The sequence below is a fragment of the Quercus robur genome, chromosome 7 (genome assembly GCF_932294415.1).
Source record: "Quercus robur chromosome 7, dhQueRobu3.1, whole genome shotgun sequence".
In the NCBI taxonomy this organism is placed as follows: Eukaryota; Viridiplantae; Streptophyta; class Magnoliopsida; order Fagales; family Fagaceae; genus Quercus; species Quercus robur.
The window spans coordinates 23884312-23911404 of record NC_065540.1 but is presented as its reverse complement, the minus strand read 5'-3'; the positions used below and the strand labels follow the sequence as shown (position 1 = coordinate 23911404).

At 36.2% G+C, this 27093-nt stretch overlaps 1 protein-coding gene across 5 annotated transcripts; it reads left to right on the top strand.

The window, feature by feature from the left end:
* The first annotated feature begins 1522 nt into the window (after positions 1 to 1522).
* LOC126692857 (uncharacterized) lies at positions 1523 to 23090 on the top strand. 5 transcript variants are annotated; one of them, XM_050388659.1, is made up of 16 exons: positions 1525 to 1730; positions 3205 to 3274; positions 3554 to 3655; positions 3776 to 3892; positions 4013 to 4272; positions 4651 to 4910; positions 5301 to 5454; positions 6927 to 7036; positions 7146 to 7233; positions 17069 to 17404; positions 17504 to 17578; positions 19115 to 19463; positions 19554 to 19719; positions 20389 to 20497; positions 20617 to 20796; positions 22626 to 23090. In XM_050388659.1, the coding sequence occupies exons 5-16, from the start codon at positions 4105 to 4107 to the stop codon at positions 22800 to 22802; spliced, it is 2172 nt and encodes a 723-aa protein (XP_050244616.1). In that variant the 5' UTR covers positions 1525 to 1730; positions 3205 to 3274; positions 3554 to 3655; positions 3776 to 3892; positions 4013 to 4104; the 3' UTR covers positions 22803 to 23090. The 5 variants fall into 5 exon arrangements, with proteins under 5 accessions (XP_050244613.1, XP_050244615.1, XP_050244612.1 ...); XM_050388655.1 differs by having other exon boundaries at positions 1524 to 1730; positions 19115 to 19719; XM_050388656.1 differs by lacking the exon at positions 3776 to 3892 and having other exon boundaries at positions 1523 to 1730; positions 19115 to 19719.
* The last annotated feature ends 4003 nt before the right edge of the window (positions 23091 to 27093 follow it).

Genomic DNA, 27093 nt, shown 5'->3' with positions numbered 1-27093 from the left:
ATATTACTCATAATTCCAATTACAAGTTTGATTCTGGAATGCTATTTTGTTTCTCTCTTTTCTTTCCCCTTTTTTCGATCCCCTTGTCCTACTCCCTCTTTCTCCTTTTATATCGTCTTCTCCTCCCATTTCCAACTTTCACGTGCACTCTAGATGGTTCCTCTAGATACTTGTCCCATCAACACTTCTTATAAGTCCTCATGTAGTAGTTGTAAGGCTAAAAACCATTGTTCAAGCATCCCCTCCACATTAATGTGGTCAGAGAGTTGACTGCAGTGCATTTAATGTGGAGGTAGCAGCTTTCTTTTAAGATATTTTGGGACTCCTCCCTATCTGATGTCTCTGCAATGTCTGTCTGCTTCAACTAAATTTCCAGGACTGTAATCAATGCTGATAAACTATTTTTTAGATCCTCGGCTTTGTCTAGCCGAGGACTCTTTCATCCTCGGCGAGCTCTTTTGAGCTATCATGACCAAACCCCATCTTTTATTTATTAGCGCAGTCTCCTCTAATGAAGACATCTCTTCCTCGGACAGATCCTTGTTCTCGGCTTAGGCCATAGGCCCAATATATGGATAAATAATGAACTTTTGGGCCCAAGGGCCCTACATAAAGTTTAGCCTTTTTTTTTAATTAAAAAAAACTATTATTTCTTTCTATTTTAACTATCTACTTTTAAAATACAAAAAAAATAACCCCACATCCCATCATTTATCACTACTCTATAAAAATTATAGTTCTTTAACATTTCATTATCATGTTTTTTTATTTTTCTTTCAAAGTCACACAAACCTCTTGAACTTTGACAATCTGCACGACCTAGCAAGACCACCACACGTAGTGGGAACTCCCTTTAATTCGTCCGATTGATTAATGATTTTGGTAAAGATGAGGTTAAATAAACCAATAAAAGAGGATTAAGATCAGGCGAGAACAGCTGCAACTGCGTTGTGATTGAAAATTAAAAAAAGTTACTTTTAATTTCAACCTTCAAATTAAATTTTTTTAAAAAGTTAATGTTTTTTTTAGAGGAACGAGTACCTATGTATTGCATGAGAATCTAATTCATAAAAGGGCAGATGAAAGATTTACTATTACTCATTTCCAATAAGTCTAGAGTTACAATATAATTCACAATCACCAAAATTGAAATGATAAGTTGTTAATGATAAATAATAAAGTAATGTCAATAGTAAACTTATATGCGAATATATAATAACTCATCAACTCAGCCATTGTGAAATTTATAGCGAAAAATGTTGTTGTGGTAGAATTACGATTACCCCTCTCATCTTGTAAAAAGTCACTCTAGCAAAAATTTATATTTTTGGGTTTTAAATGAAGGTTTGTGAATGCTCTAAAATGAAAATTAGCATGAAGCCAGGCTTGTTTATCTAGCAACAGCAACAAATCCCCAAATGGCCCAAAACCTCAACAAAAACCAATTGGGCCATACTCGAGAAGGCCTGTCAATCGATCTAAAAAGGGCCCACATAAAAAGACCGAGAAAAAAATGACGTGGCAGTTCAGTTCGTCGAGCTCAACCTCAAACTCGAACCCGTTTTGCGCAGCGGTGAATGAAAAAAAATCAGCAAATCAAATCCAAACAAGACTCAAGACTGTTAGTTGCTGAAATTCTTCATCATCATCTTCTTCTTCTTTCACTCTCGCTTTGCTTGCTTTTGCTCTCTCCGTACACACAGCGATCCCTCCGATGGTCAATTCATCAGGTATTTCTCAGAATCATACTTTGAAAATTCATTTCTCATTGCCGGTCACGTGTGCGTGCGTGCGTGTGTGTAGATTTTGCTCAGGAATGAATTAGGGTTTTTGAATATTTGCATTTCTATTGAATTTCGATATTCCATGAAATTTCACTTCATATTTCTTTTGTTAATTCCCACATCGTCAAATTCCTGCTTATTACATTCTTTTCAAATTTTATTTGAGGGTTTATAGCTTCTTAGTAAAAGGGAACCAATCAAAATCATAGCCTTGGTTCGTATCCCTATCATCCTTAAAAGCCTCCACATTATGTCTGTAAGGACCATATCATTTGCTTTTCTGGAAAACCTTTGCTTGTAATACAAGCATGGGATCTAAGAAGCATGGACACGAACACAGAAATTACACGTATCCCACACGGTGAAACTATGATTCTTGAAAAATTAGGACACGTTACGATGGGCATATGTCCAAATACACCATATCTAATAGTGAGGGACAGCCAACCAAATATGAACATTCTGATGATGGCAAAATCGCCCTTGGCAACAAGCTAGTAACTCGACAACAGTCTTCATTATCACCCAACAAACTCCAAACAACCCGAACATCATAGACCATAAATCAGTAGCAGTAGGGCAATGGAGTAATAGATGGTCAATTGATTCCTCCTTACATTTACACATATAGAACCAATCCAAAATCCAATCATGCCGCTTCTGGAAATTGTCAGTTGTCAAAAATTTCCCCAAAGCAGCAGTCCATAAAATTATAGCAACTTTGGATGGGATCTTCGACTTGCATATGCTTCTCCAAGGGAATGACTGTACATTAGCATTAAGAAAGACCTGATAGTAACCACTAAACTTGAAACCCTTTTTCTTAACTAGAATCCAATACATCTTATCCTCCCCACTTCCCATTGATGGAATCCATAAAATTTGATAAGTCCTCTAATTCTCAATCCTGCACAGCCCTAGTGAAATTCACATCCTAATGAAGGACCCCATTGGTGAATTTCATAAGGTCAGCCACACTAGCCTCCTTATCACAACTAATCCTGAATAACTCAGGGAACAACATAACTAGAGAGCTCCCTCCACACCATAGATCCTACCAAAATCTCACTCTGGACCCCTCCCCTGCTTCAAACTGGATAAAACGCAGCAGCATGGGCCAGCCCCTTCTAATGGTCATCCACAATTAGCTCTCGTTAATTTCAAGTGGCTATTGAATTATTGATACTTTTGTAGCATAATCTACACATATGGTAGTCTCAAAGATATGATGGATTTGGGGGTGCAATCTTGCTTATGATTGTCGTGAAATAAGGGAATATACCTTCCTACAAATAGAAAAGACACTTAGAATTAGAATCCTTTTGCATGTATCCTCATAATTATCAGCTGGGTTATGAAATTTTCATGCTACATTGTGCTAGTAATAACTGTGTTTATTCATTAAACATTTCTTTGATAGCACTCTGGACATGAAAGAAAGGAACTCCACTTCCACCCTCAAGCGCATTTTAGTGAATTGTTCAGCCCAGGTTTGTTGATTAGCTTTAAATCGTTATCCAGAAATATGTTTCTTTATTTGGAATAGATAATGTTCATGTAGGAAAAGAATGAAAACATGAAAAATGAATATTGCTAAAGTGTTTGTAAAGCTAACTTATAAAAGGGTACAGTATGTAATAAATGAACTAATTAGTGTCTATGCTTATTTCTCTATTCTGAATTTTATAAACACAAGTTACCAGGAGTTTCTCTATATAAGTGTTTCGAATCTTTTTGATTTACTATTGCAAGATATTTCTTTTTGATAGGCAAAAGAATATGGGGGTTGTGTTGCAGCCAAGGTTCCAGAAGTTGAGCGTGATATGTGTTTGAAAGAATTTCTTGCCCTAAAGACATGCATGCTGAAAACGGTATTGTATTCTATAACTGATAAAGAAATATGTTCTAGTGTGACAAGAGGAAAAAAGGCTTTTGGAAAGTTTATTCAAGAAATTTTTTACTTAAACCTTTTTCTTTTGCTCCTTGAATAGCTGCAAGGAAAGGTTTAACTTTGTAGTCTGCATTATCACTGTGTTGAGGCATATGTTGAATACTGCAAGCACCAACTGTGAAGTTTGGAGGCAGTGGTCAAAAGCAGCAGAAAAGAGGTTTTTAATTTATGTATTGCAAAATAGATTGCATTATTGTTTTATTTTTCTAGGGTTTTAATGCTCCTTCAGATCTCATATTCGCCGTTCCACTGATGTGATATTTTCTACTTTTTGCAGTGTACTTTGAGTGCATAAGCTTTCTTTTAGGATTGTTAGCAGCAATATTTGCGATACATTGCCTTCTCCAAGTTAAAAGGTGACTAGGGGAGATGTCTGGGAAAGCATCAAGTTCACAGTCTAGTGTTGGTTTGAGCAGATCTAGTGCCTTGTCACATGTTTATATTCAGTATCCACCCTTACGATGCAACGTTCCTGGATCAAGAGGTTTATTCTATGATGATGGAAATAAGTCAATACTCTCCCCAACATCTGATCAGGTAATAAGAAAAAATTTGAATGAAGTACTTGTACTTGCATTGGTCTAGGGCTTGGGGACTCACCTCTAGTGATTCTCTCCCTTTGTTTCTCTGTTCTCTCCTTTGTAATTAGCTCTTTGCTGTTTTCTGTTTGTTTTTGTGTTTTGTTTCTTTTTTCTGTTTGTTTCTTCCTCTGTAATCTTTGCTCTGCCTTGTGTTTTCATGAGGTAGTTCTTGAATATACTTCTTTCTTATTTATCAAAAAAAAAAATTTTTTTTTTATAACATTAAATATTTAAATTAAGTATAGTAGATTTCAATTTTTTTTCATAGAAAAAAAATCTATGTGAACTAAATGGTGTCGTATTTTATTTTTCTCTTCCTTTCTCTTTTGCTTAGGTCTTCTCATGGAAAACTGTACCCTTTTCTCCTCTTGTTGCTCCTACCTCTGATTCAATAAGTGAGGGGCCCATCTTATCTATTCGGTATTCTTTAGATGCAAAGTTTATAGCGATCCAACGATCTAATCATGAGGTGCAGTTTAGGCATAGAGAAACTGGGGAGACTTTTAGTCAGAGGTGCAGGCCAGAGTCAGAGAGTATTCTGGGGTTCTTTTGGACAGATTGTCCATCATGTGATATTGTATTTGTAAAGACCAGGTAAGGGAAGTTTCCCGTACTCTTTATATGAAAATCAATGGATAAATTTCATTTCTTTGAATCGTTTAGCTATGATTGTTATTTTTAGTGCGAGGGGTTTTGAGCTAAACCACACAGGGATGTCAATTAATGTCAAATTCATTTTTTTTTTTTCAGTGAATTTAAAAAAATGAATTTGACATTAATTGACATCCCTGCATGGTTTAGCTCCCCACCCCCTGCACTTGCCTGTTGGCTGGCCTCTGTTTATATACAGGATTTTTGTTTCTATTCTTTGTTCCTTTTTTTTTTTTTTTGGGTGGGGGCGGGGGATAGATTTTGTTTCAACAAATATGAGATCTTTTATGTTATCTTCTTTCTTCCATTTTACTAAATGGAGTGATATCACAGTGGGCTGGACTTATTTGTGTACAATTCTGAGTTGAAATCACTCCAATTGGTAGAGACAAGGAAATTGATTGTTAGTTGGTATGTTTACACGCATGAAAGCCGCTTGGTTCTTCTTGCTTCTGGAATGCAGTGCAAGACCTTCAATGGATTTCAGGTATGGTACCATTGCTGCTATTATTTTACTTGTCTTTTATCCCTTGCTAGAGTAGGCTGTGTTTGTTAGGCTGGACTTGGTATTTTGGGGAAAAAAATGGATTGGGGAATTGGTTCTAAGAAACTACTATTGCTCTAATGTAGGTTGTGTAGAAATTGGTTGCATAGCCAACTTATGGTTATGTGCTTGGAAGCAGAATTTTCTTTTGGGACAGAATTTTTCTTCAAACCTGTTTGGTGTAAAGTTCCTTTGACCTACTAAGTGGAGACTCAAATAAATTTAAGAGTCATGCGACTTGTTATTACTTAATGAGTCATGATTAAAAATAATTTTGATGGTCATCTGAACCTCCACATAATTGGTTGGAAGAGAGTTCTTTGAACCAGTTTTGAGAAAATTTTCTATCTCTTTTTTATTTTTATAAATTAGTAACTACACTACACGTCCACCCCAGTAGGTCTCTTAACTTCTCCCTTTGCTTTTATAGGGGGAGGGGGTGCCTTTTGAGCTAGAGCTCATTGGCATAAATAAATTATTTATTTATTTATTTAATTTATTTTTATTTTTATTTTTTTTTATCAAGCATCAAGTTAAAGAAAAAAAAAAAGTATTTTTATAGGTAAGAAATATATTAAAGTGGTGTAAAGGGGTGCAACCTTACCTGGGAAGTAAAACATGAGATACACCAAACCCAAAAAATTAATAAAAGAAAAATAAGAAAACATATAAAAGATACATAAATTCAGGTAAATTAGAAAAAGAAAAAGACCTTATAGTTGTCATCCAATCATATAGGGTCTTCAACTCCATCTTCAAATCCAAAACCGAGTTCTAACAACCATCGAATCTTTGAGCATTTCTTTCTCTCCAAACACTGCACGATTCATGAGGGGATTGCCTCCCAAAGGCCTCTATTTCTGTGTCAACCAAACTGTCCTTTCCAACATGCTACATGATACCATGTCCCACATTTCTTTAGCCACCTCGTAGAAGAGTAGTAAATGATAAATGGTCTCCCTTCTCTTCTAACACATATAGCAGCCATCCACCACTGTGAGTCGATGTTTTCTCAAGTCATCCATAGTTAGGATTTTACCTAAGATAGCTTTCCATACAAAGAAAGTTACCCTTTTTGGGGCCTTCATCTTCCAAACACTCTTCCAAGGGAAAGGAGAACCTGCCCTAGAGCTCAAAGCCGTATAGAAAGTTTTGGCTTAAAAACCATGACCTGTGTAAGGGACCCTACATAATTTGTTTTCACCAGTCTACCTAGTTTTGGCAGAATAAATAGTATGAAAGAAAGAAATAATGTTTGGTTTAACTACGGGTCTAGAACAGAAAGTTCCTTTCCTCCTTGAGACATATATCAATGCAGCTTTTGTGGTGTTCCTTGATGCAAATAAGACTAAGAGCTGTGTGGAAATTTTGAGCATCTCCCATGGTCTGACATAGTTACTATTTCTTCTTCTTAGCTTTCATCTGCAGGGGTTATTCGCTTGCCAAGGTTTGACATGGCAATGGCTAAATCTGAGGCTAACAGTAAGCCTGTCCTAGCTGCTGAAGATATCAATATTGTCACTGTGTAGGTTTTTTTGAACACACTGTGTAGGTTCTTATTGTTTAATTTCTCCTGCTAATATATTCAAATTGTTCCCTAAAGTCAAATATTTAATAATTGTCACTGTTCACAGCTATGGTAGAATATACTGCTTGCAAGTTGATAGAGTTGCGATGCTCCTCCACTCATATAGGTTTTACCGTGATGCTGTCATACAACAGGTAAGTTCTTGCCCAATTATTTTCCAGTCCTTTGATTCACTCAAGTTGGATTTTCAATCCATTAGTGGCAGACTAGCTGGATTCGTTTAAATAATTATCATGTCTTTAAAGCACATTTGAAAACCAATTTAGGATGTTGGTTATAGAGTATACAGACAGGCTTTACTACAATTTCTAAATGATAGAGTTGAACATGCATGAGTGTATTTTGTGATATGTTCATCATTTTGGTAAATTTATTTGACATTGTTCAACTAATGTATGGTTTTATTTTTTTTAATGAATCATAGCCTTCAAATGCTACTAGTCACCTCATCAGAAAAAGCTCAACTTATGTATCTATTACATGCCGCATTTTTTGTCTAAATATTCAAAACTCATTTCGAAGAAGAGTAGAATACCCAAAATTTTGTTGTTAGACTCTGTATGGTTTGATGCTATATAAACCTAGGCAAGAAGTGCCTGGTAGAGTGTCTATATCATGATAAACTATCACTAGCCCCAAAAGCTTGAACTAATAAGAAATGCTGAATTTAATTAATCTCTTAGCCATTTTTCTAACAACCCCCCTCACATGTGAGTCCATAATCCGTCTCAATAAGTGGCAGCTAACATCTCGAATGTTTAGCTTTTAAATGGGAGTTTGGGTGGAGATGAGAGTTCTAACTCAAGACACCTATACTCTGATGCCATGATAAATGACGGGTTGTTCCAAAAACTTAAGCTGATATGAAAGGTTGAACATAAGAAGATTCAATCAAAATTTATTAGGTAAATGGCTGTGGGTATACAGGACCAAGAGGGAGCATCTTTGGAGGAGAGTTATTAAGGCTAAGTATGGGAACAAATTTTTTTGTTGGGGGGGGGGGGTGGGGGGAGTTCTCTTTTTGTGGAGGATCCCTATGGTGTAAGCCTTTGGAAATTTATATGATGGGGATGGTCGACCTTTTCCCAGTTTCTTCAATTTGATGTGGGGAATGGGCCTAGAGTAAAGTTCTAGCATGACGTGTGGTGTGGTGATTGTCCACTTAGGGCGGGTTTCCCTGAGTTATTTAATATTAGTCCATAAAGAAGCTGCAATAAATGATGTTTTACGTCGTTCTAATGAGGAGTCCTATTGGGATGTTTGCTTTTCTAGGTAGTCCAAGATTGGGAGCTGGAGCCTTTGGTTGCTTTTTTGGATCTTATTTATTCCTAGCCAGTTAGGGGGGGGGGAAGGGGGGAATGGATAGACCCTGTTGGAGACTTGCCAAGTGCGGGGGTTTTGTGGTTTGTAGTTATTATCACTCCTTATCTGCTTCTAACAGCATGTTTTTCCCTTGGAAATTGGTGTGGCGATCGAAAGTCCTGCCTAGGGTGGCCTCCTTTTCTTGGGCTGCTTCTCTAGGGAAGATTTTATCCTTTGAAAATCTCAGGAAGAGGGATTATTGTATTGGATTGGTGTTGCATGTAAAAGGTGTGGGGAGTTTGTGGATCACCTTCTTCTTCATTGTCCAATAGCTTACGAGCTGTGGACAGTGGTGTTTTGGTTATTTGGGCCCCAATGGGTTATGCCAAAGAAGTAGGGATCTTTTTGAAGGCATAGAAATGTTGCTTTTTGGAAGGCTGTGCCATATTGGATCATGTGGTGCCTTTGGCGAGAATGGAATGCTAGAAGTTTTGAGGGTTGTAAACTATCTATCCTTGACGGTAAAACCTTCTTCCTTCGTACCTTGTTAGATTGAAAGAGGAAGGAGACAGTGTTTGGCCAAAAATAAAGCTACTGATGGGATGCTTAGTAACATAGGAACATAAAACTAGAAAAGGAAGGAGATGTCGTTTGGCAAGAAATAAAGTTATTAATGGGATGCTTTGTAACATAGGAATATATACCTGTCCAGAGAGAAATGGGAAGTGAGTTTGGAGTGCATGGGGGATCAGTTGACTAGGGGCAATAGAGTTGTTGATTGTAGACATCTAGTATATACTTGCAATGGAGTTGGAGCCTTTGGAAGCAATGACTCAGGGGAAGGTACATGAATAGGTGAGGAAGGTAGTAAATTCAGAGTTGGAAAGAGGACATACATCTCAAACTGATATTCCCTAGGAGAACTAGGTACAAAGAAATATGACTGGGACTCGAATTAAGTAATATAAAAAATGGTAAAGTAGTGTTGTAATACTAGAGAATAACATCGATATATGTTTTGAGTTTGTGAATAGTTGAGAGAGACTTGATGGAGAAAGGATCAAGTTTGTCAAAACGAGGTCCAAGATTATGAACATAACACACCTAAAACCTTGAGGAGACAAATGGAAGGCCGGAGAAAAAGGGGATAAGATGGAGTGAAGAGATGCTCCATCAAGAATAGTGGAAGGCATCCAATTAATGAGGTACATCCATTTGAAACAAGGGAGCTTGAACAAAATTAAGGAGGTGTCTATTTTCCCTCTCTTTTATTTTTTGATAGGTAAGAAAAAAAATATTATTGAAAATGGAATGGCAGGAAAAATACACAGGGTTCACAGTTGTGAACAAAGAGTAAAAAGAAGCAAAAAGTAACAAACAACCACTTAGCTTTTCTAAGAGACACAAGAAAATCCATTAGTGCAGAACAATCCAAGAGACCCCAACACCAAGACCAATGAAAGAGGATCTGTTGGCATAAATCTAACAATTGAGCCAAAGATTTCCCAGTATCCTCAAAGGAACGCCAATTCCATTCAGTCCAAATAGTCCATATTAAATAGCCTGGAACCAAATTCTAAATATCAGAATTATGCTTCCGAAGCCAATGATACCAACAAAATAATAAGTCTGCAACTGAAACTGGCATGATCCAATCGATCCCAAACAACTGAAGTATATAGATCCACAAAAAATGAGCTACCGAATAAAAAAATAGCAGGTGATCCACAAATTCCTCATTACAACAACATATACAACAACGATTTGCCAAAGGGCGACCATGAAGTATAAGATTATCCAAAGTTAGAATCTGACCATGAGCTGTTGTCCACATAAAGAATGCCACCCTTTTAGGAACCTTTATTTTCCAAATGCCTTTCCAAGGGAAAGCAGAAAGAGTTGCATTTCGAATCTTATGATAAAAAGACCGAATGTAAAACTCCCCACTTCCATTAAAACGCCAACAAAGACTGTCACAACCTCCACCTTTAGGAACTCGACCCGAGTTTGGATGAAATGAAGAAGGGAGTAGGAAGTTGCTAACTCCCAATCATTGAATTTCCTATAAAATCTTGAACTCTACACTCTATCATTATCACCAACTGGAGGACTTAACACTTCAGAAATACAAGCTTCCTTATTGGTTGAACACAAATAATTGAGGATAAAGAGTTTTAAGAGAATTATCCCTAGTCCACTTATCGTGCCAAAAAAGAATACGAAAACCATCCCCCACCACAAAAGACAAATGCTTAGAAAAACTTTCCCACCCGTCACTAATACTTCGCCATAAACCACAACCATGAGCTCTTCTACAAAGTCTAGTACTCCAACCCCTTTTGCTCTCCCCATATTTCATGGCCATGACCCTCCGCCATAGATGAGTAATTTCGTGGCCATACCTCCAAAGCCATTTCCCTAATAAAGCTTGATTAAAAGACACCAAATTCCGAATTCCCAAACCACCCAACTCACGCGGTAAGCAAACCTTTTCCCAAGCCATCAAGGGGTATTTGAAGCACTCAACTAAGGAACCCCACAAAAAATTTATCTGAATACGTTCTAATCTGATTGCCATAGCTTTAGGAATAGTAAAAAGGGAAAGATAATAAGTCGGAAGGCTTGAAAGGGTACTTTTCAACAAAGTGAGTTGCCACCCTTTGACAAATAAAACTGCTTCCAGCTCGAAAACTTCTTCTCCATCCTCTCTAGAATTGGATTCCAGATAGAGGCTGTCTTATACAAAGTTCCCAAAGGCATTCCCAAATAAATCATAGGCAAAGTGCCCACCCTGCACTGAAGAATATTAGCCAAAGTTTGAATGTTGCTCACCTCCCCAATAGGGACAATTTCACTTTTCCCCACGTTAACCTTCAAACTAGTAAAAACTTGAAAACAAGTCAAAGCCAGCCTAATGGAAAGCAACTGCTCCCTAGAAGCATCGCAGAAAAGAATGGTGTCATCAGCAAATAATAGATGAGAAATATGAATACTAGTAGAATTAATAGGTCCCACATGAAAACCCTGAATGAGACCACCTTCCTCAGTTTTCTTCAGAATCTAACTTAAAACCTCCATGATCAAAAGAAAGAGAAGGGGAAACAACGGATCACCTTGTCTTAGACCTCTAGAGCTACCAAAGAAACCAACAAGAAATCCATTAACCAAAATTGAGAAGTGGATAGTAGCGACTCAAGTCTTTAACCATCTCCTCCATTGACCCCCAAAGCCCATCCTCTCCAACAAAAAGAACAAAGTGTCCCAATTCACATGATCATAGGGTTTTTTGATGTCTAACTTACACACCACCCTCGAAGTATGACACTTCAGTCTACTATCTAGACATTCATTAGCAATATGAATTGAATCTAAAATCTGTCTACCACCAACCAAAGAATTTTGTGACTCCGAAATGAGTTTATCTAGCACCATCCTCAATTTGTTAGTCAACACCTTAGATAGCAGCTTATACACACTGCTCACTAAAGTTGATAGGCCAAAAATCTTTGATATTCAGTGCATTATTTTTCTTGGGAATCAAAGATAGAAAAGAAGCATTTAGAGACCGTTCAAATTTTGAGCTCATATGAAAATGATCAAAGAAGGCCCTAACATCCTTTTCCACTACACTCCAACATTTATGAAAAAAAAGGCCATAGTGAAGCCGTCAAGAACTAGGGCTTTATCACCCTTCATCTCTTGAAGGACCTGTACCGCCTTCTTAGAAAAATCCCTCTCAAGAGCAAGCTGCTTATCCTCCTCTATTCTAGCAAATTCCAAACCGTCCATAGAAGGACGCCAAGTATTTGACTTTGTGTACAAACCCTGATAAAAATGAACCACTGTAGACCGCACCTCTTCCTTATCCTCATAAAGGACACCATCCACCTCTATACCTCGAATATGATTAGTTCTTTTATGGGAGTTTGCTACCCAGTGAAAAAAGCAAGTATTATTGTCACCCTCCTTCACAAATAATATCCGGGACTTTTGTCTCCCAAGAAATCTCCTCCAAAGAGGCTAAATATGCAATATCACCTTTAATCTGAATACAGCGAGTTTGTTCCTCCTGCAAAAGACCCAACAAATCCTCCCTAGCATCCAAACCCAACAATTCAGATAAAAGACATTTCTTCCTAAAGGCCAAATCCCCAAATTCCCCCTTATTCCACTTTTTCAAGTCATCTTTAAGACACATTCCCAAAATGATCTACCAAATCCATTGATGCCAAGGTCTTGTCAATTCTTGACATACAATTTGTCTTCAAATCTCTAAACCAGGAAAGCCCTTTCAAGAGGTAAGTCCACAAGGTAGTTAGCCTCAATGAAATCCGAAAAAGCAAACATAGTCGGACTAAAAGCCTCACAACCAAATCTTTCACTCGGATATCGAATGATATTAAAACCCCCAAACACACACCATGCTGTATTCCACCTAGATAGCATCCTTGTGAGCTACTCCCACAAAGCATCTTGTTGGCTATCATCATTAGGACCATACACTCCTGAACATGTCCACACAAAATCATCCACACCTTCTGTAAAACATTAACAGAAAACTGACCTATAGCATTGTTAGTTCTTTGATAAACTCTCTTGTCCCAAACCATTAACACCCCCTTGCAGTGTTGACTGCATCTAGAGTAACCTAGTCGAGGAACGGGCTAACCCCAAAGGCTTCGAACAATAGAAGAGTTTAAAGAAGACAACTTGGTTTCTTGAAAGCAAACAATATCATGCTTCCACTCCTTGAGAAGATTCTTACACACCTCTCGCTTTTGAGGATTGTTTAATCCCCTAACACTCCAAGATAAAAGTCATAAACTCATTTAAAACTAGTAATCACCCCCGTACCTTCTGAAGAACCTCTGTTCCTCCCTCTAGAAGATACCCCATCATAATTAATTGAAGAAATCAAACCTTTAAGTTCCCTAAGCCTTTTCTGCCTTGAGTTTACTATTCCTTTAGAAGTCCTAACGTTAACCACATCAATGCAGTCTTGTTCTAGAAGATGAAATAAAGCCAGACATTGATCTTCATGTTTTACAACAGGAAAACCCACAACTTTGCAGAAACTTTTCATCAAGCTCACCACCCATTTCGAATTTTTTCCCTCTGACCCTAGAGCCTCTCCCTCATCAACTTCCTGAGTCAGCTCCAACTCCTTTTGTTCATTAGGATCCCACTTAGATAGAGTTGAACACTCCAATAAGCCATTCTCTTCCTCCCCGTGAAAAAAAACCACTAGGATTAACTCCACTATGCTTCCACTATAGCAGAAAAGGCTTAGAACCACCCTGTAACAACTCAACCCCATCCAAGTAACTTGACGACACTAACTCAGCATGAGGATTGCGCCATTTTTCTCCATTATCACTTGATACTTTTGTGAAATTATCTCTCTTCCCACAACAGAAGCCCATCTCGTTATCCAAACTTGACAGAGGAGAAAACTGATTCTGGTTAACCCACTGAGTTTGACGGTGAGAAGAATTGTTAGTCTCAGGCTCCATCGGCCTCACCGTCGCCCTTAAACTCAAGTCACCAGACATCAGAATCGAGATATCAGCCCCCATACCTAGATTGGTCACTGCCTCGCCGATGGACCCATACTTGCAAGCCTCCGTCGCACGTGCTACATCGTCGGGATGATCTCCCTCTATCCCAACAGAAGGTGAGACCATCGGGGTGATAGGAAGAGGGTCTGCAATGAGGGTAGAGACACATCATTCCGGTTTTGGCACCTCATGCTATCATTGGCGTCTCAGAAACTCCACTCGATTGCAGTCCACTTCCTCTCGAGCTCTCGCCCATTACCAACGTACAATAGCAGAACTTAAGTGTATCGGGTTGGGCTTGACCAAATTACCCTTACCTTTCAGAGTCACTTGTGCTAGGGGTTGGGCTTTAACAAGCCCACCTGTTTGTTTTATAACCTCTGGCCCACCACTTAAGTCCTTGGGCTAGCTAAAATCCTTAACACCCAAACAAGCCACCGCGTGTCACCCACCCTCAGGCTTGCACACTTTTAAAGCCAAATTAGCAAATGTCAACTTAAAATTAAATACCCACGTGGGTCTACCATTTATAACTGAAACATTTACTATAGGATCTCCATGAATCACGTTTTGCCTTAAATTGGTTCCAATTTTTTCAAAATTCCTGAACTTCTGCTGATTACCATAAGCAGACAGATTTTTCCCATTCCGGCCACCACTAGCAGATTGACCACCCCCACCACTATTATTGGAGGATACTTTGGCCATAGATACAGGTTTTGCACTGGATATAAAATTCCCTAGCTCTTTCCGAAACAAAGACCAACCAGCATGATTAGAACTTGCTGGTATCATAACACAATCTCTCCTAGCCCCTCCAAAATATACGACTATAACCACAAAAAAGACCAGCTTTATTTGATCTACCACAAAACTCTATCAATTTCCCATTGTACTTGAGTCTCTTACAAAGTACATCTTGACCAGGCACCCAGTCTCGGATATCGGTAAGATAGTTAAGGATCTACTCCATGCCCCTATGTCCAACCCCAATAGAGCTCTTAACATTCCTGCGTGTCTCATGTATGGCATATGAATCAGACCACCCCCCATCAAAAGAGGAAAAAAAAGTTTTGCATCAATACGGAAAGACCTCTTATTGCCCCCATGGTTAGAGGATCGAGATGTAGGAGGGATATTTTGTGAGGTTTCTATGGTGGGAATATTTGGTTGGCTAGAGGTGCAGGTATAAGGTTAGACGGTTTAGTCAAAGCATGGTTAGGCCCCTAAAGAGGTGGGGATGGGGTAGGCAATGATGGAGGAGGGGGATAAGGATATGGGAAAAACCTAGACTGTGGAGGAAAGCACAAAGGAAGAGGAGAGGGAGGAGGAATATGTAAGGGTGGTAAGAAAGGGAAAAAAGATGGTGGCGGTTGAGGGAGAGGGTGAGGGTGAGGGTGGGGTGGAGGAGGGGGATGGGGAGGAGGAGGCATCAGAGGGATTAAGGTAACACACAATTATACATCCAGCTCAGATGTGTGATGACAAGTGATCTGGTGTACAATGCCTTTGTCATATAGATAAGCAGCAAAGGATGTCTTTGAGACATTCTTTGGCATTGTTAGATTGCAGTATTTGAATGTTTTTGGCCAAACTTGGTTTTGATATCTTTTTCTAAAAAGATGAAATTTAACATTAACTCAAAAAGATTTCTCATTAAAAATAGTTAAGTCATTTGGGGGTAGTCATCAACAAAAGTAACAAAATGATGTAGGATCTTTAGGAACTTGGAACTATTAGATGTCTTGATGAGATCTTAAATGGTTTTTGAATAAGGTTAATGTTTAAGGTGGGTACTGAAAATATTGGATTTTGAATATGTTTGATGCCTGTTTAGTGTTAAAACAATGAATAGAGGGTGAAATAACATTAGGCAATCACACCAGGTTTTCCTAAGCTATCACACTTAGGTGGGAGAAGGAAATCACACCCATACCACCCCAAAGAAACTCCCTGTACATATCTCTAATCTTTTAGCTACATTGACCAGCATAGTCAAGTCTCGAGTGACATAAAATTAATAGGCAAGTTTCACAAAGTACTTCTAAGAAGAGTGATTCTACACCCTTTTGAGAGATTTTTTTTTTAGGTCTTGCCAACTGCCTCTCCAATCTCTCTATAATGCCATTCCACACAATGGTAGCCTTAAAGGAACATCAAGGTTCAGCCCAAATAAGTCATACCTTAGGTAGTCTTCTCTTTTATACTACTTGTGTTGGCATCATATGTAATGTAGAATAGACCACTATGGCCTTTTTTAACTCCCAAGCGCGCCTAAAATTGCGCAAGGCAAAAAAGCACTAGTAGAAATCATTTGGGCAATGGAGTCGGAATCACATAAAATTTGGTAAGCTGAAGTGAAACAGCCTTTTGAGCGATAGTTGTCGCTTCGCCACGAGGTACCCCTGAAAATGGCGAATTCGTCCATTTAGGCTGTGAAAACTGCAATTTTGTTTTCTTAATAACTTTTTACTTAAAAGTCAAAATATGGTTTTGCTTGTTTTGGGACGACTCTTAAGGTCAGTAGTTTATGATTCTGCATTTAACTCAATTTTCTCATTTTGGGTAAATTTCGGTATTTTGTCACCTAATCGCGTAATTAGTGCGAATTAGGGTTTTAGACTTTTTTTTTTTATATGTTTTGTAGCCGTCAGAGGCAAATTAGACTATTATCAATAAAATACAAATGTTTTGTTAATTTTCTTCTTTGGTGGATTCCAGTTTTAACACCTTATGGATTCAAGGAACCTCTCATGGATTTGAGGTTTATTATCTAGAAACTAACAGTTTAGCTTCTATCCATCAAAGAGAGCATCTTGTGTGTGTGCTTTCTCCTGGCTTCTGTGACATCAATATGCAATAATTTATCTTATAAAAAAAATCTAAGCACATAAAATAGTTAATTAGGTGATTTTGAATCTCTTGATTGTTGCCTATGTATTTTTTATCTTGTTGTTGTGAGATCAAGTTTGGGTGGTGGGAGAAATTACTTTGGTGCTTGTATTTCAAATTTCACAATCATGTGTTTTCTGGACCACAAATGATTGCAGTAATTTGACATTACTCTTATTGTTGACTTCATTTTCAAATTGATGTTGATTATGTGCAGGGTTCTTTGCCGATTTATTCAAGCAGGATTGCTGTGAGTGTGGTTGATAATGTAGTGCTTGTTCACCAAAATGATGCGAAGGTTGTTATTCTGTATGACATATATGCAGATTCTCGGGCACCCATATCTGCCCCACTCCCCCTGCTGTTGAGGGGTTTCCCCAGATTTAATACCTCTGTTTCTCAATCTAGTAGGGAAGATAGTGGAAGTTCAGAGGCTAATGTTGTACCTGACAATGAAGCAGTCATATATGGAGATGACTGGACTTTTCTCGTTCCCGAATTCATATGCGATGTTGCCAACAAGTTGCTGTGGAAGATTCATTTAGATTTGGAGGCAAGTTATCTTCTTTCCTTTTCTTTTTTGTTTTTTTGGCGTCTCTAATTAAATTAAGATATTATTCTGTCAATAAATGTTTATTCTTTTTTCTGGCAGGCAATTTCTGCCAGTAGCTCAGAAGTGCCATCAGTACTAGAGTTTTTGCAGCGCCGGAAGTTGGAAGCCAATAAGGTAGTACTCTTTATGTAGTTTAGGTTTGCTCAGTATTTACCTGATTGTTTATGGGGCATACATACACTGCACCACATGCAAATAAGGGCCTATTTGGTAGGTCGATTTTTGTTTGTGTTCTAAAAATTGAATTTGAAAGTTTTGCATTATACTTGTTTGGCTACGTACACCACATTGCAAATAAGAGTTTGTTTGGTAGGTGGATTTTTGTTTTTGTTTTCAAAATAATGAATTTGAAACCACTTTTTAGAGAAATTTTTTGCATTATAACTGTTTGGCTCCCACTTTTAAGGACAATTTTCAAAATATTGAAAAAAAAAAAGAGTTTGGAAGAACATTTTATATTTTTGAGAAAAATTTATTTTTGTGACAAAAATTAGCTGGTAACATATAAAAACACCAATGTTAAAAAAAAAAAAAAACAATGGATTACATACAAAATGTCAAAAACTCCAATGGTAAAAGCTAAAGGGAAAAAAAGACACCAATAGTACATCACACCTATTCATTCCCTTTCTCTTTCATCCCATGCAAATTTGTTGTTTTCAAATTTTTGTGATAATGCTAAGCTCCTAAATTGTAGAGAGAAAACAACTTGTGCAAAATCTATGGGGTCTATGGTTTTTAATTTATTTACAACTATACCATTAAAAACATTTTCTCTAGGAAGCACGAACATGGATATGGGTACGTGTATAACATGGTGACACAAGTAATTTGTAAAAAATTATAACTTACAACCCAAATGAAGTGTCCGTGCTTTTTAGCCAGTGTATTCAAAATCCTGTTTTCAACAATGAGATTAGGAAATAATTTTCTATAAATTGTATTTAGAAAACACCAGCCAAACAATGGATTCAAATGTGGCACCCACCATTTTTGGTTTTGAAAACAAAAAAAATTGTATTTAAATATAGCTACCAAATAGGCCCTAATTAATTCCTTCTACCATTACCATAAACACATCTATCATCACAAAATAAAGCTAATTGCCCAACTAAGATTTAGAGACAATTATGAAATACCAAAAGATGAACTTATGTCATTGTCTGGAATTATTATTATTATTTTTTTGATAAGTAATGTAAGGATATTATTTATAATAGAAAAAGTGCCAAGCCGAGTACATTGGGGATGTACTATGGGGGCACAAATTAGGAGACAAGAGTACAATGATCAAGAAAAATAGGAAAAGAAGAACAAGAAAAATGAGAAAAGACCACACTCCATTCAAAGAGAGTGTGCAAGAAAAAAGACGTAATCTCTAGCAAAGAACGTTCACAATCCTCAAAGCTCCTCGCATTCCTTTCACGCCAAATGCACCACATTAAGCAATGAGGCACTAATCTCCAAACATCAATGTGACGATGTCACGCAAACTTCCCTTGCCAAGCCTCAAACTACTATTGTCTGGAATTATTAAAAATATTGTAATGTTTTTCAACATCACTTGGTATGGTCTTGTTTTCTTGCCCTTCTCTAATTTAAATTACGTGATGAATAACGAATTTTAATTATAGTTCTCTGTTGTTTCAGGCTAAACAATTGTGCTTGGCAATAGCACGCACTGTTATTCTAGAACGCAGTCCTGTGCCCATGGTTGCCAGAGCAATGGATGTTTTAGTTACCTCTTACTCCCACTCTGTCAAAACAGGCAGCTATCTTAAGGGAATAAAATCTGAGAAGACATCCCCTTCTAGTGTGCCGCATGTTAGTAGTCCTAGATCTGGAGCTGATGTATCTGCCAGTAGAGTAGATGCACTTGAAAAGTCTGTTAAACATGCATCTGCTGCTGGAGTGGACAATGAGTATGCTTCAGACTCTGAGGAGAATCCAAGCTCTGAACCACCAAAGACCAATTTAAGTGATCTTCAAATTTTTGATGGTAAAGTGGACAATGAAAAGTTAATGGGTGCTGAAACTTCTAGTACTGAAGTTCAGCCAACATCCTTACAACATCATCTTCTTGAACCAGGTAACAACCCATTGAATGCTAATGGTTCTGAGCAGCAGGAGGCTCAACTTACTTCACCAGCAATTTCACCTGAAGAGATGTACAGCTTTGTGTTTGCTCCTGTTGAGGAGGAGATAGTGGGAGACCCTTCGTACTTGGTTGCCATCATCGTTGAGTTCCTTCACTGGTATGCTGTATTCAATGAACTTAAAAGTGATTCAGGGTACTAAAAGCAAAATCTTGCTGGGTCTAGTAAAAAAAAAATTGCAGTTTGAGTTCTCCATCAGTACTTGAAATTATTCATTATCACATTTCTCTTCCCATTAATGTGGTCGTTATAAGTTCGAGGAACTCAGCTTTTACCTGGGGTTAGTTGATCGTTGCTACTTAAGGACTGATGCTGTGTTAAGATGGCCATCCATGCCCACATTGTTCAAATGCATATAATAAGTTTGACAACTATTCTCATGATTAATTACTTAGTTTGCTAATTTCATTGGAATAACTGATAACAATCTAATTTTGTGAAAATATTACAAAAGTACAATATTCATTTCAAAAGGCAGTGATTCTTTTCTGGACAAGGTTAAAAATGAAATCAAGCTATTATATGGCTTTGTTGCAACCTGATGGGCTAGGAAATGTAGTCCAAGAACTGGATTCAGAATGGTCTCTGAATTAGTAGGCCACTTTGGCTGGGTGAGCGCTTAAATGATAAAATGAAGATATCATGAAATATTTCTCTTTTTAAAAATGCATGTTTATTTGTGTGTGTGTGTGTGTCTGTGTGTATCCCATAAACAATACCTATTCTTTTTCTGTTTTTGTCCCAACTTATCTGTTTTTACTTATGCAGTGCTAATTCTGAAAAGGTTAAAGTACATCCAAATCTCTATGTTTTGACCATACAATTGCTAGTGCGCAATGAGCGATATGCAGAACTTGGACTGTTTGTCATAAACAAGGTTTTCTAATTGTCTTTTATAAGTTTTTCTGATTAGAAAGTAATGAAAGGCTGTCTCTGGCTCTAGGCTTTGTTTATGTGTGATATGATGTTAACAGAGGAATTCTGTTTTTATCACAGATTGTTGAACCCTCCAAAGAAGTTGCATTGCAACTCCTCGAATCTGGCCGTCAGAATTTCCAAACAAGGAAGCTGGGTCTGGATATGCTAAGGCAGCTTTCTTTACATCATGACTATGTATTGTTTTTAGTGCAAGACGGTTATTATCTTGAAGCTTTACGTTATGCACGGAAGTACAAGGTAATTCCTACTTAGCTAATCTATATATATCTAAAAGCTGAAGCGTAGAGTTTAATGTTGCCATGCTCTTGTTGAGCAGCACCACACCAACACCACATCATCAATCTATTTTCAATATTTTCTCTCTCTTATTTTTAATTTTTTTTCTCCTTATTAATTTGCCACTTTACAATTACACATTTTCCAACATTTACTTATTTTAACCTTTTTATCTTCCCACTACTCTACACCTTGACCTTGCACTTTCTCCATCCTTTCATCTTCCTTTTATTTTGACTCTTCTTCTCCCCATTTTTTGACTATAAAAATTTGTTATTTCTCTTACATTCAATCCATATTTTGCTCATACAAAAAGGTGAATACTCTGTCTCTCTCTCTCTCTCTATATATATACACACATAGATATATATTCTTTATTTTGGTGGATGTTTGATTCTTTAGAGTGATAAATCTTTATGTTTTACTCTACTTTAGATTGATATGATTTGGTTATATTTTAATTTATTATATTTTTAATATTATTTTATTTATTTGTTATATGTTATCCTTTGAAATTATAGAATGATTTACTATTATTCTATTACATAGCATGACTTGGATAATTTGGTGTTTAGAACTATACATTTTTCTTTTAAATATTTTTCTACTCATCTTGTTTTATATGATTTTATTATTTGTCTCACATTCTCTTCCAAAAAAGGTGATTGTTCTCTCTGTCTCTCTCTCTCTCTCAATTATTAATTCTTTCTTGCAATTGTAAATTTAGATTAATGAATTTTTTTTTGTGTCTCTACTCTTGGATGATACACTTTGGTGGTGTGTTTTTTGAGTTATTTATACTCTTTAATCTTATAGTTTTGGTTTGAGTTAATTTTTAGATATTTAAGAAGTGAGATGATTATGCATTTGAATGTCTCTATAAATTATTTGAGTAATATCAATTGTAAATTTGTAATTAGGTTTGATTATCATGATAATCTTCTTAAGAGAATGGGAAATTCAAATAATTAATTTTGGAACTTAAAAAATTTTAGTTGTAGAAAGAAAACCATAACACATTATACAAAAGTTTGAATAAAATAGATCACTTGAAAAAAAAAAATAGTATTTCTATCTTTCATCTCAAAAAATATAATAGACTAATATCAATCGAATGCACCTAAGTTTTTAAATAATAAAAAAACTCAAAATAATAGAATGATATATTTGTAGAGATGGAGAGATGAAAAATAATTTTAGAAATAATATCTCCAGTACGTTTTATAGAATAAATCATATATTATAAAATGTTACAAAATAGTTGTATATTCTCACGCATCGTGTGGGTCTGCGACTAGTTTCATTAAAAATTGAAACAAAAGAGAGCTATAGAAAGAGTACTATTTCATGTTTTAAAATTTGTATAAAATTTAGTAGTTATTCCTTGTTTGGAGCACTGAAAAAGCTGAAGAGTGAAAATTTCTGTCTTTATTGTCTAATCCCTTTCCCAAGTGTGTTTTGGTTGGTAGAAATTGCATCTTGCTGTGGCCTCCCACAATCCTTGGGATGTGCACTCTATTTAGTTTATGGTTTTGGTTTTCTATTTGACTTTAAAAGACCAATGAGATACCTCGTCCAAGGAGGATGATTTACAATTTTTGCCAAGTCCTTTTCCATTTATTTTGTGTTTAAAAAAGGAGTTCATTTCACTTTACAAAAATGCTTGATATTTTCTTTTTGTTATAGTCTGTGTTAATAATTAGCATTTTGGATTACTCAGCAAAAAATAAAATAAAATGCTGATTTGGGTTGATGAAGTTGTGGACTTGCTAAAGGACTAAAATTTTCAGGTCAATAATGTCCGGCCTTCATTATTTCTTGAAGCGGCATTTGCTTCCAATGACTCGCAACATCTAGCTGCAATTCTGAGGTTCTTTTCAGATTTTATTCCTGGCTTCCAAAACACTTCTGATCACATTACATATTACCGCATTCTCAATGAGATGAACTCATCCATTGCTGCTTGAAGTTTCTGAGTAGCGGTTTATTGTTGGAATTGCTGCTCGTTGTTACTGAAAATGCTTATTTGCGGGTTTAAAAAAACTCCCTCAGCGAGAACGTGTCAGATGTGCAAACTTTAAAACTGCAAAAAGTGTGAAAAGTTACGATTGACAAGTATGGTTGTGCTCTCCGTCAAGCCAAAAGAGAAACATGGAGTATGTCCTAGGTTTTTGTCATAAGCCACTGTACTGTTGGGAAGGACTTTCTGTTAGAACAAGTTTTCTACTAGAATAAGTGGAACGATTTCAAATTTTCGAGCTGTCTCCCTTTTATCTTGGATCTCAATTCCAATTAGCCATGTCCAAATTGATAGACTTAACCCATCGTAACCTCAATGACACTTTTGCATGATTCATTTTGTACATGACATTCGGTATACATCCTGCTCACATTGAATTTAACTTATTACTCTTTCACATAGTATAATTTTGGGGCGATCTTGAGAGTTTGCTGATAATTCGATAGTTAAAGATTAATGTTGATTATAAGCACCACATGCATCGCAAAGATGAAGCATACATAAAAAAGGGCCTGGCCAATAGATGCACCCTCTCTCAGTAAAGAGAGGTGGAGCAGTCATGGATCCAAAGACATTAGAGATCACTTCACCTCTTGGATGACATAGTTAAAAAATGTATGGTTCTTTCGAGAGGCTGTTGGCTAGAAATTGCTACTTAAATAAGAAATCCTAAAAAGTACCCACAATTTTCAAACTATTTTAGTGTTCCAATTTATACTCCAACAACTGCAGTAGACATGTGTCTAGTTTCTTTCTATTTTAAACTTTGATGAAAAAAAAATTTGTGATTGACGAAGTAGAAAATAAAACACTTAGAAATTAAAACAGAATATAAGATTTTTATCCCTAAATTTGAGCCCACGTTATCATCACTAATTATTTCATTCACATTGAGTACGGATATGGTCCAAACTTCAGATTCAGGCAATATTAAGCTTGAGCCAGCTTCTGTAGGTTCAGGCTTAAATTCAATGGTGGGTCCAATATCTTAATTATTGTCCGACTTGGTGACAGGCCCATTGCATGCCTAGAATTGGGCCTTTTTTGAAGGGATAAAAAAAAAAGGTGAGATTCTCGGAACCTGTTTGACATGCATTGGTTAGAATGTCTATTTATGTATATCATTCGGTTCTATTTATAAAAGAAAAAAAAAATTGATTTCATAGAGATTTAGGGACCTACTTTGTCAGTTGTCTGCCATTGCCAACGAAAAAAAAAAAAAAAAAAAAACCCTAAACTCAACAGAATCCTTAGCAATTCAGGCCAATAACTCAAAATTTAACAATTGGATTCCTCTCACAATCTTTAGCAATAAAAAAAAAAAAAAAAAAAAACCTTTTGTCAATTTAGGACCACATGTATGACTTTGATATTACTTGACCGCTAAATTTGGTGGTCCTTCTGATTAATGAAGGACGAAGATACCATTCAATGAAATTCATTTGTTTGAAAAGATTAAGAAAAGAGAGGCAAGAATGAAAGAAAACAATGGAGCATCAAACAGCGCAAATAAACACATTCATCATGCATGTTGCAACTATGTAAGAATCATTATAGTTTTGCATCTTATTTTTCGTTTTTTTCCAACTCTTTCTCATGATATTTCTCTAAATTGGGTCTCACTAGCTGACTTGGATAAAGATTCGGATTTGAAGCCAGTTCTCTCTTTAATATTGAGGCCCACCAAAAAGGAAGCTTGTAGGAGCAGTAAATGGTCTCCTAAATTGAGGCCTATCAAAAAGAGAGCTTGAGGTGGTCTCAACCCAAACTTTTGTTCTTTGTAAGCGTGCACATCCGCAAAGATTGGCAAGAAATAATTTATTAGTAGAGAATATGATTTCCTCATTTTTCTGTTGGAAATGATAGATTAATTTGAACAACTTTTATTTCTTCTTTATCCTTGAGATAATGTGTTATATATTTATAATTTATTAACTAGAGTGAACTCTTGGCCTATTTTATAGTTATTATTGTCCATGATAGTCTTCTCCCATCCCTAAAACTAGGAGCGTCAATTCGTGTTAGTGTGTTATGTTTGTATTATGTTGAGGTAGTAGTATTCTGATAATAGCTCAACCTAAGCACGACCTATTTAATAATTGTGTTATGACCCTTCAACCTTAACATGACTTGTTAATGAAGCGGGTTAATACAATATAACTCACTTGATACACTCAATAAACGGGTCTTGTTGAGTCGACATGACTCATTTCAATCCAATTAATATTAAATAGGTTGGGTTGACATAAATATAGCCCATTAACCTGCTTACAGAAAGTAAACATTTTCAACACGTTTGACCTGATTAATATTGTCTTGAATTTAATAAACAAAAAATTTAATACAAAGTCATAACATCAATATACTTATTAAGCATACAATTTGAATGTTAATAATAACATAAAATACTTAACGCGTATTTTCCAGAAGTTCATGGTGAAGGGTTTAGAGATTTATGGTTTCAATTATATCCCTTTATAAGTTTTTTTTATTGTTGTTGTAATTACTCACTTTTCTTTATAAGTTAATGATATAGGTTGGCTATAAAATGTGTTTGATAAATTTAAAATAAAATGAATATTTATTTGTTATACGGGTTATACAAGTCGTGTTAAACGCATTAATTAGTGTTAATAAATTAGCGTGTCAAATGTGTCAATTGTATGTCAAGTGGGTCAACCTGCTTGTGACACATTTCTTCTCGTGTTATTTTCGTGTTGACCCAATTATAACCTGAACCCGTTAAGGCATAACCCTAACTTATAAAAACCCATTTCGTGTTTGCGGGTCGTGTTAAACATTGACATCCCTACCCAGAACCAAAGAGAGCTTGGCCAATAATAAGAATGACATTTATAGTCTGGCTTCAAAAAAAGAAACATTGATAGTATTATCCAAACATAATCAAGCATGGTAACTACTCAGTTGTCATAATAATCTGATATTTTGAAATCGTATGAAAAAATTACTACAAATCTGATATAAATCAGATTAGATTTAGGTACCTAATGTGTATTTCCTGAAACCCTATCCCGTTTAGAATTTTGAATTCATACCCACCCAAATCCCTTAAAATAAATACCAAACCTTTACTATTAGGGTCAAGTCAGGTTGTTAACCTCAAGTTTAGGAAATAAAATAAGGTCGAAAACCTCTAATCATCCCCCTCTCCCCCAATAAAAAAGGGTGAACACTTCATCCCAGTTAGTTGACTGCACAAAAATTTGTTTTAATATTTTTTAATATAAATATAATAAGATTTAAAATTTATGGTGTTCGTTCCATAATAATTATTTTTTTACCATCAAACTTTAACCAAATCTGTTCCATGATAATTACTCTTTACAGTCACTCACATCTTAATTACTTAATTGGAACTATAAATCAGTGACCTAACAGGCCAATGATTTACTATTTTAAAAAAAATTCCCTGGATTTTCTAGATGAAGATGACAAAATTGGTCACTGTAAGATTATCTATTATCTTGAATATTAACGTAACAGTTTCAAGTCATTTCTAAAATCTAAACAATCATACTTAGCAAAACAAATGATCGTTCACCATTTTTGTTAAAACATCCAAAGCAATCCAGCGCAATAATTGAGTTATGCACGTCGTACTTTGCTTTTTTCTTTCATCAATTATTTATTAACCAGAACTAGTTGAATTCCAGCTGTGAATACTTAAAATGGAAATTATTTCCAAAATTAATTTCTAGTAAATATATATTTTTTCTTGGGACCCATTACGGATATTCGTTGTGCGATTTTGAAAGAAAGAAAATCATTATTCATGTATCGGTTAGAATTTCCAATCTAGAAAGGGCTTGATATAGGTTATCTCACAAATCTTGGAGATGTTTATAAAAGCTAATAATGATGGAATTGGCCAACTATATTGTATCAATATCAAGGACCCCATTAGCTAGCCTCCTTGGACTACTTGTTGTGATTGAAGTGGTTTCTTTGGTAATGATCAGAATGGCATGACATGATGGACAGTTGCGGTTACGCAACTTGACACTTAAAACCACAAATGTACCTACCTTTTTGAAGACAACAAGGATATCTATGAAACTGTTTCTCAAACATGAAACTACTATTATGAGAAACAATATAATTATGATAGGTTTCTATAACTAGTTATGATCCTGTACAAGATTAGGTTCACAAACATGATTATATATGTATTTTGGGGTTTTGCAAAGCTTTTTCTCATCCCCACAAAGTGACCCTAC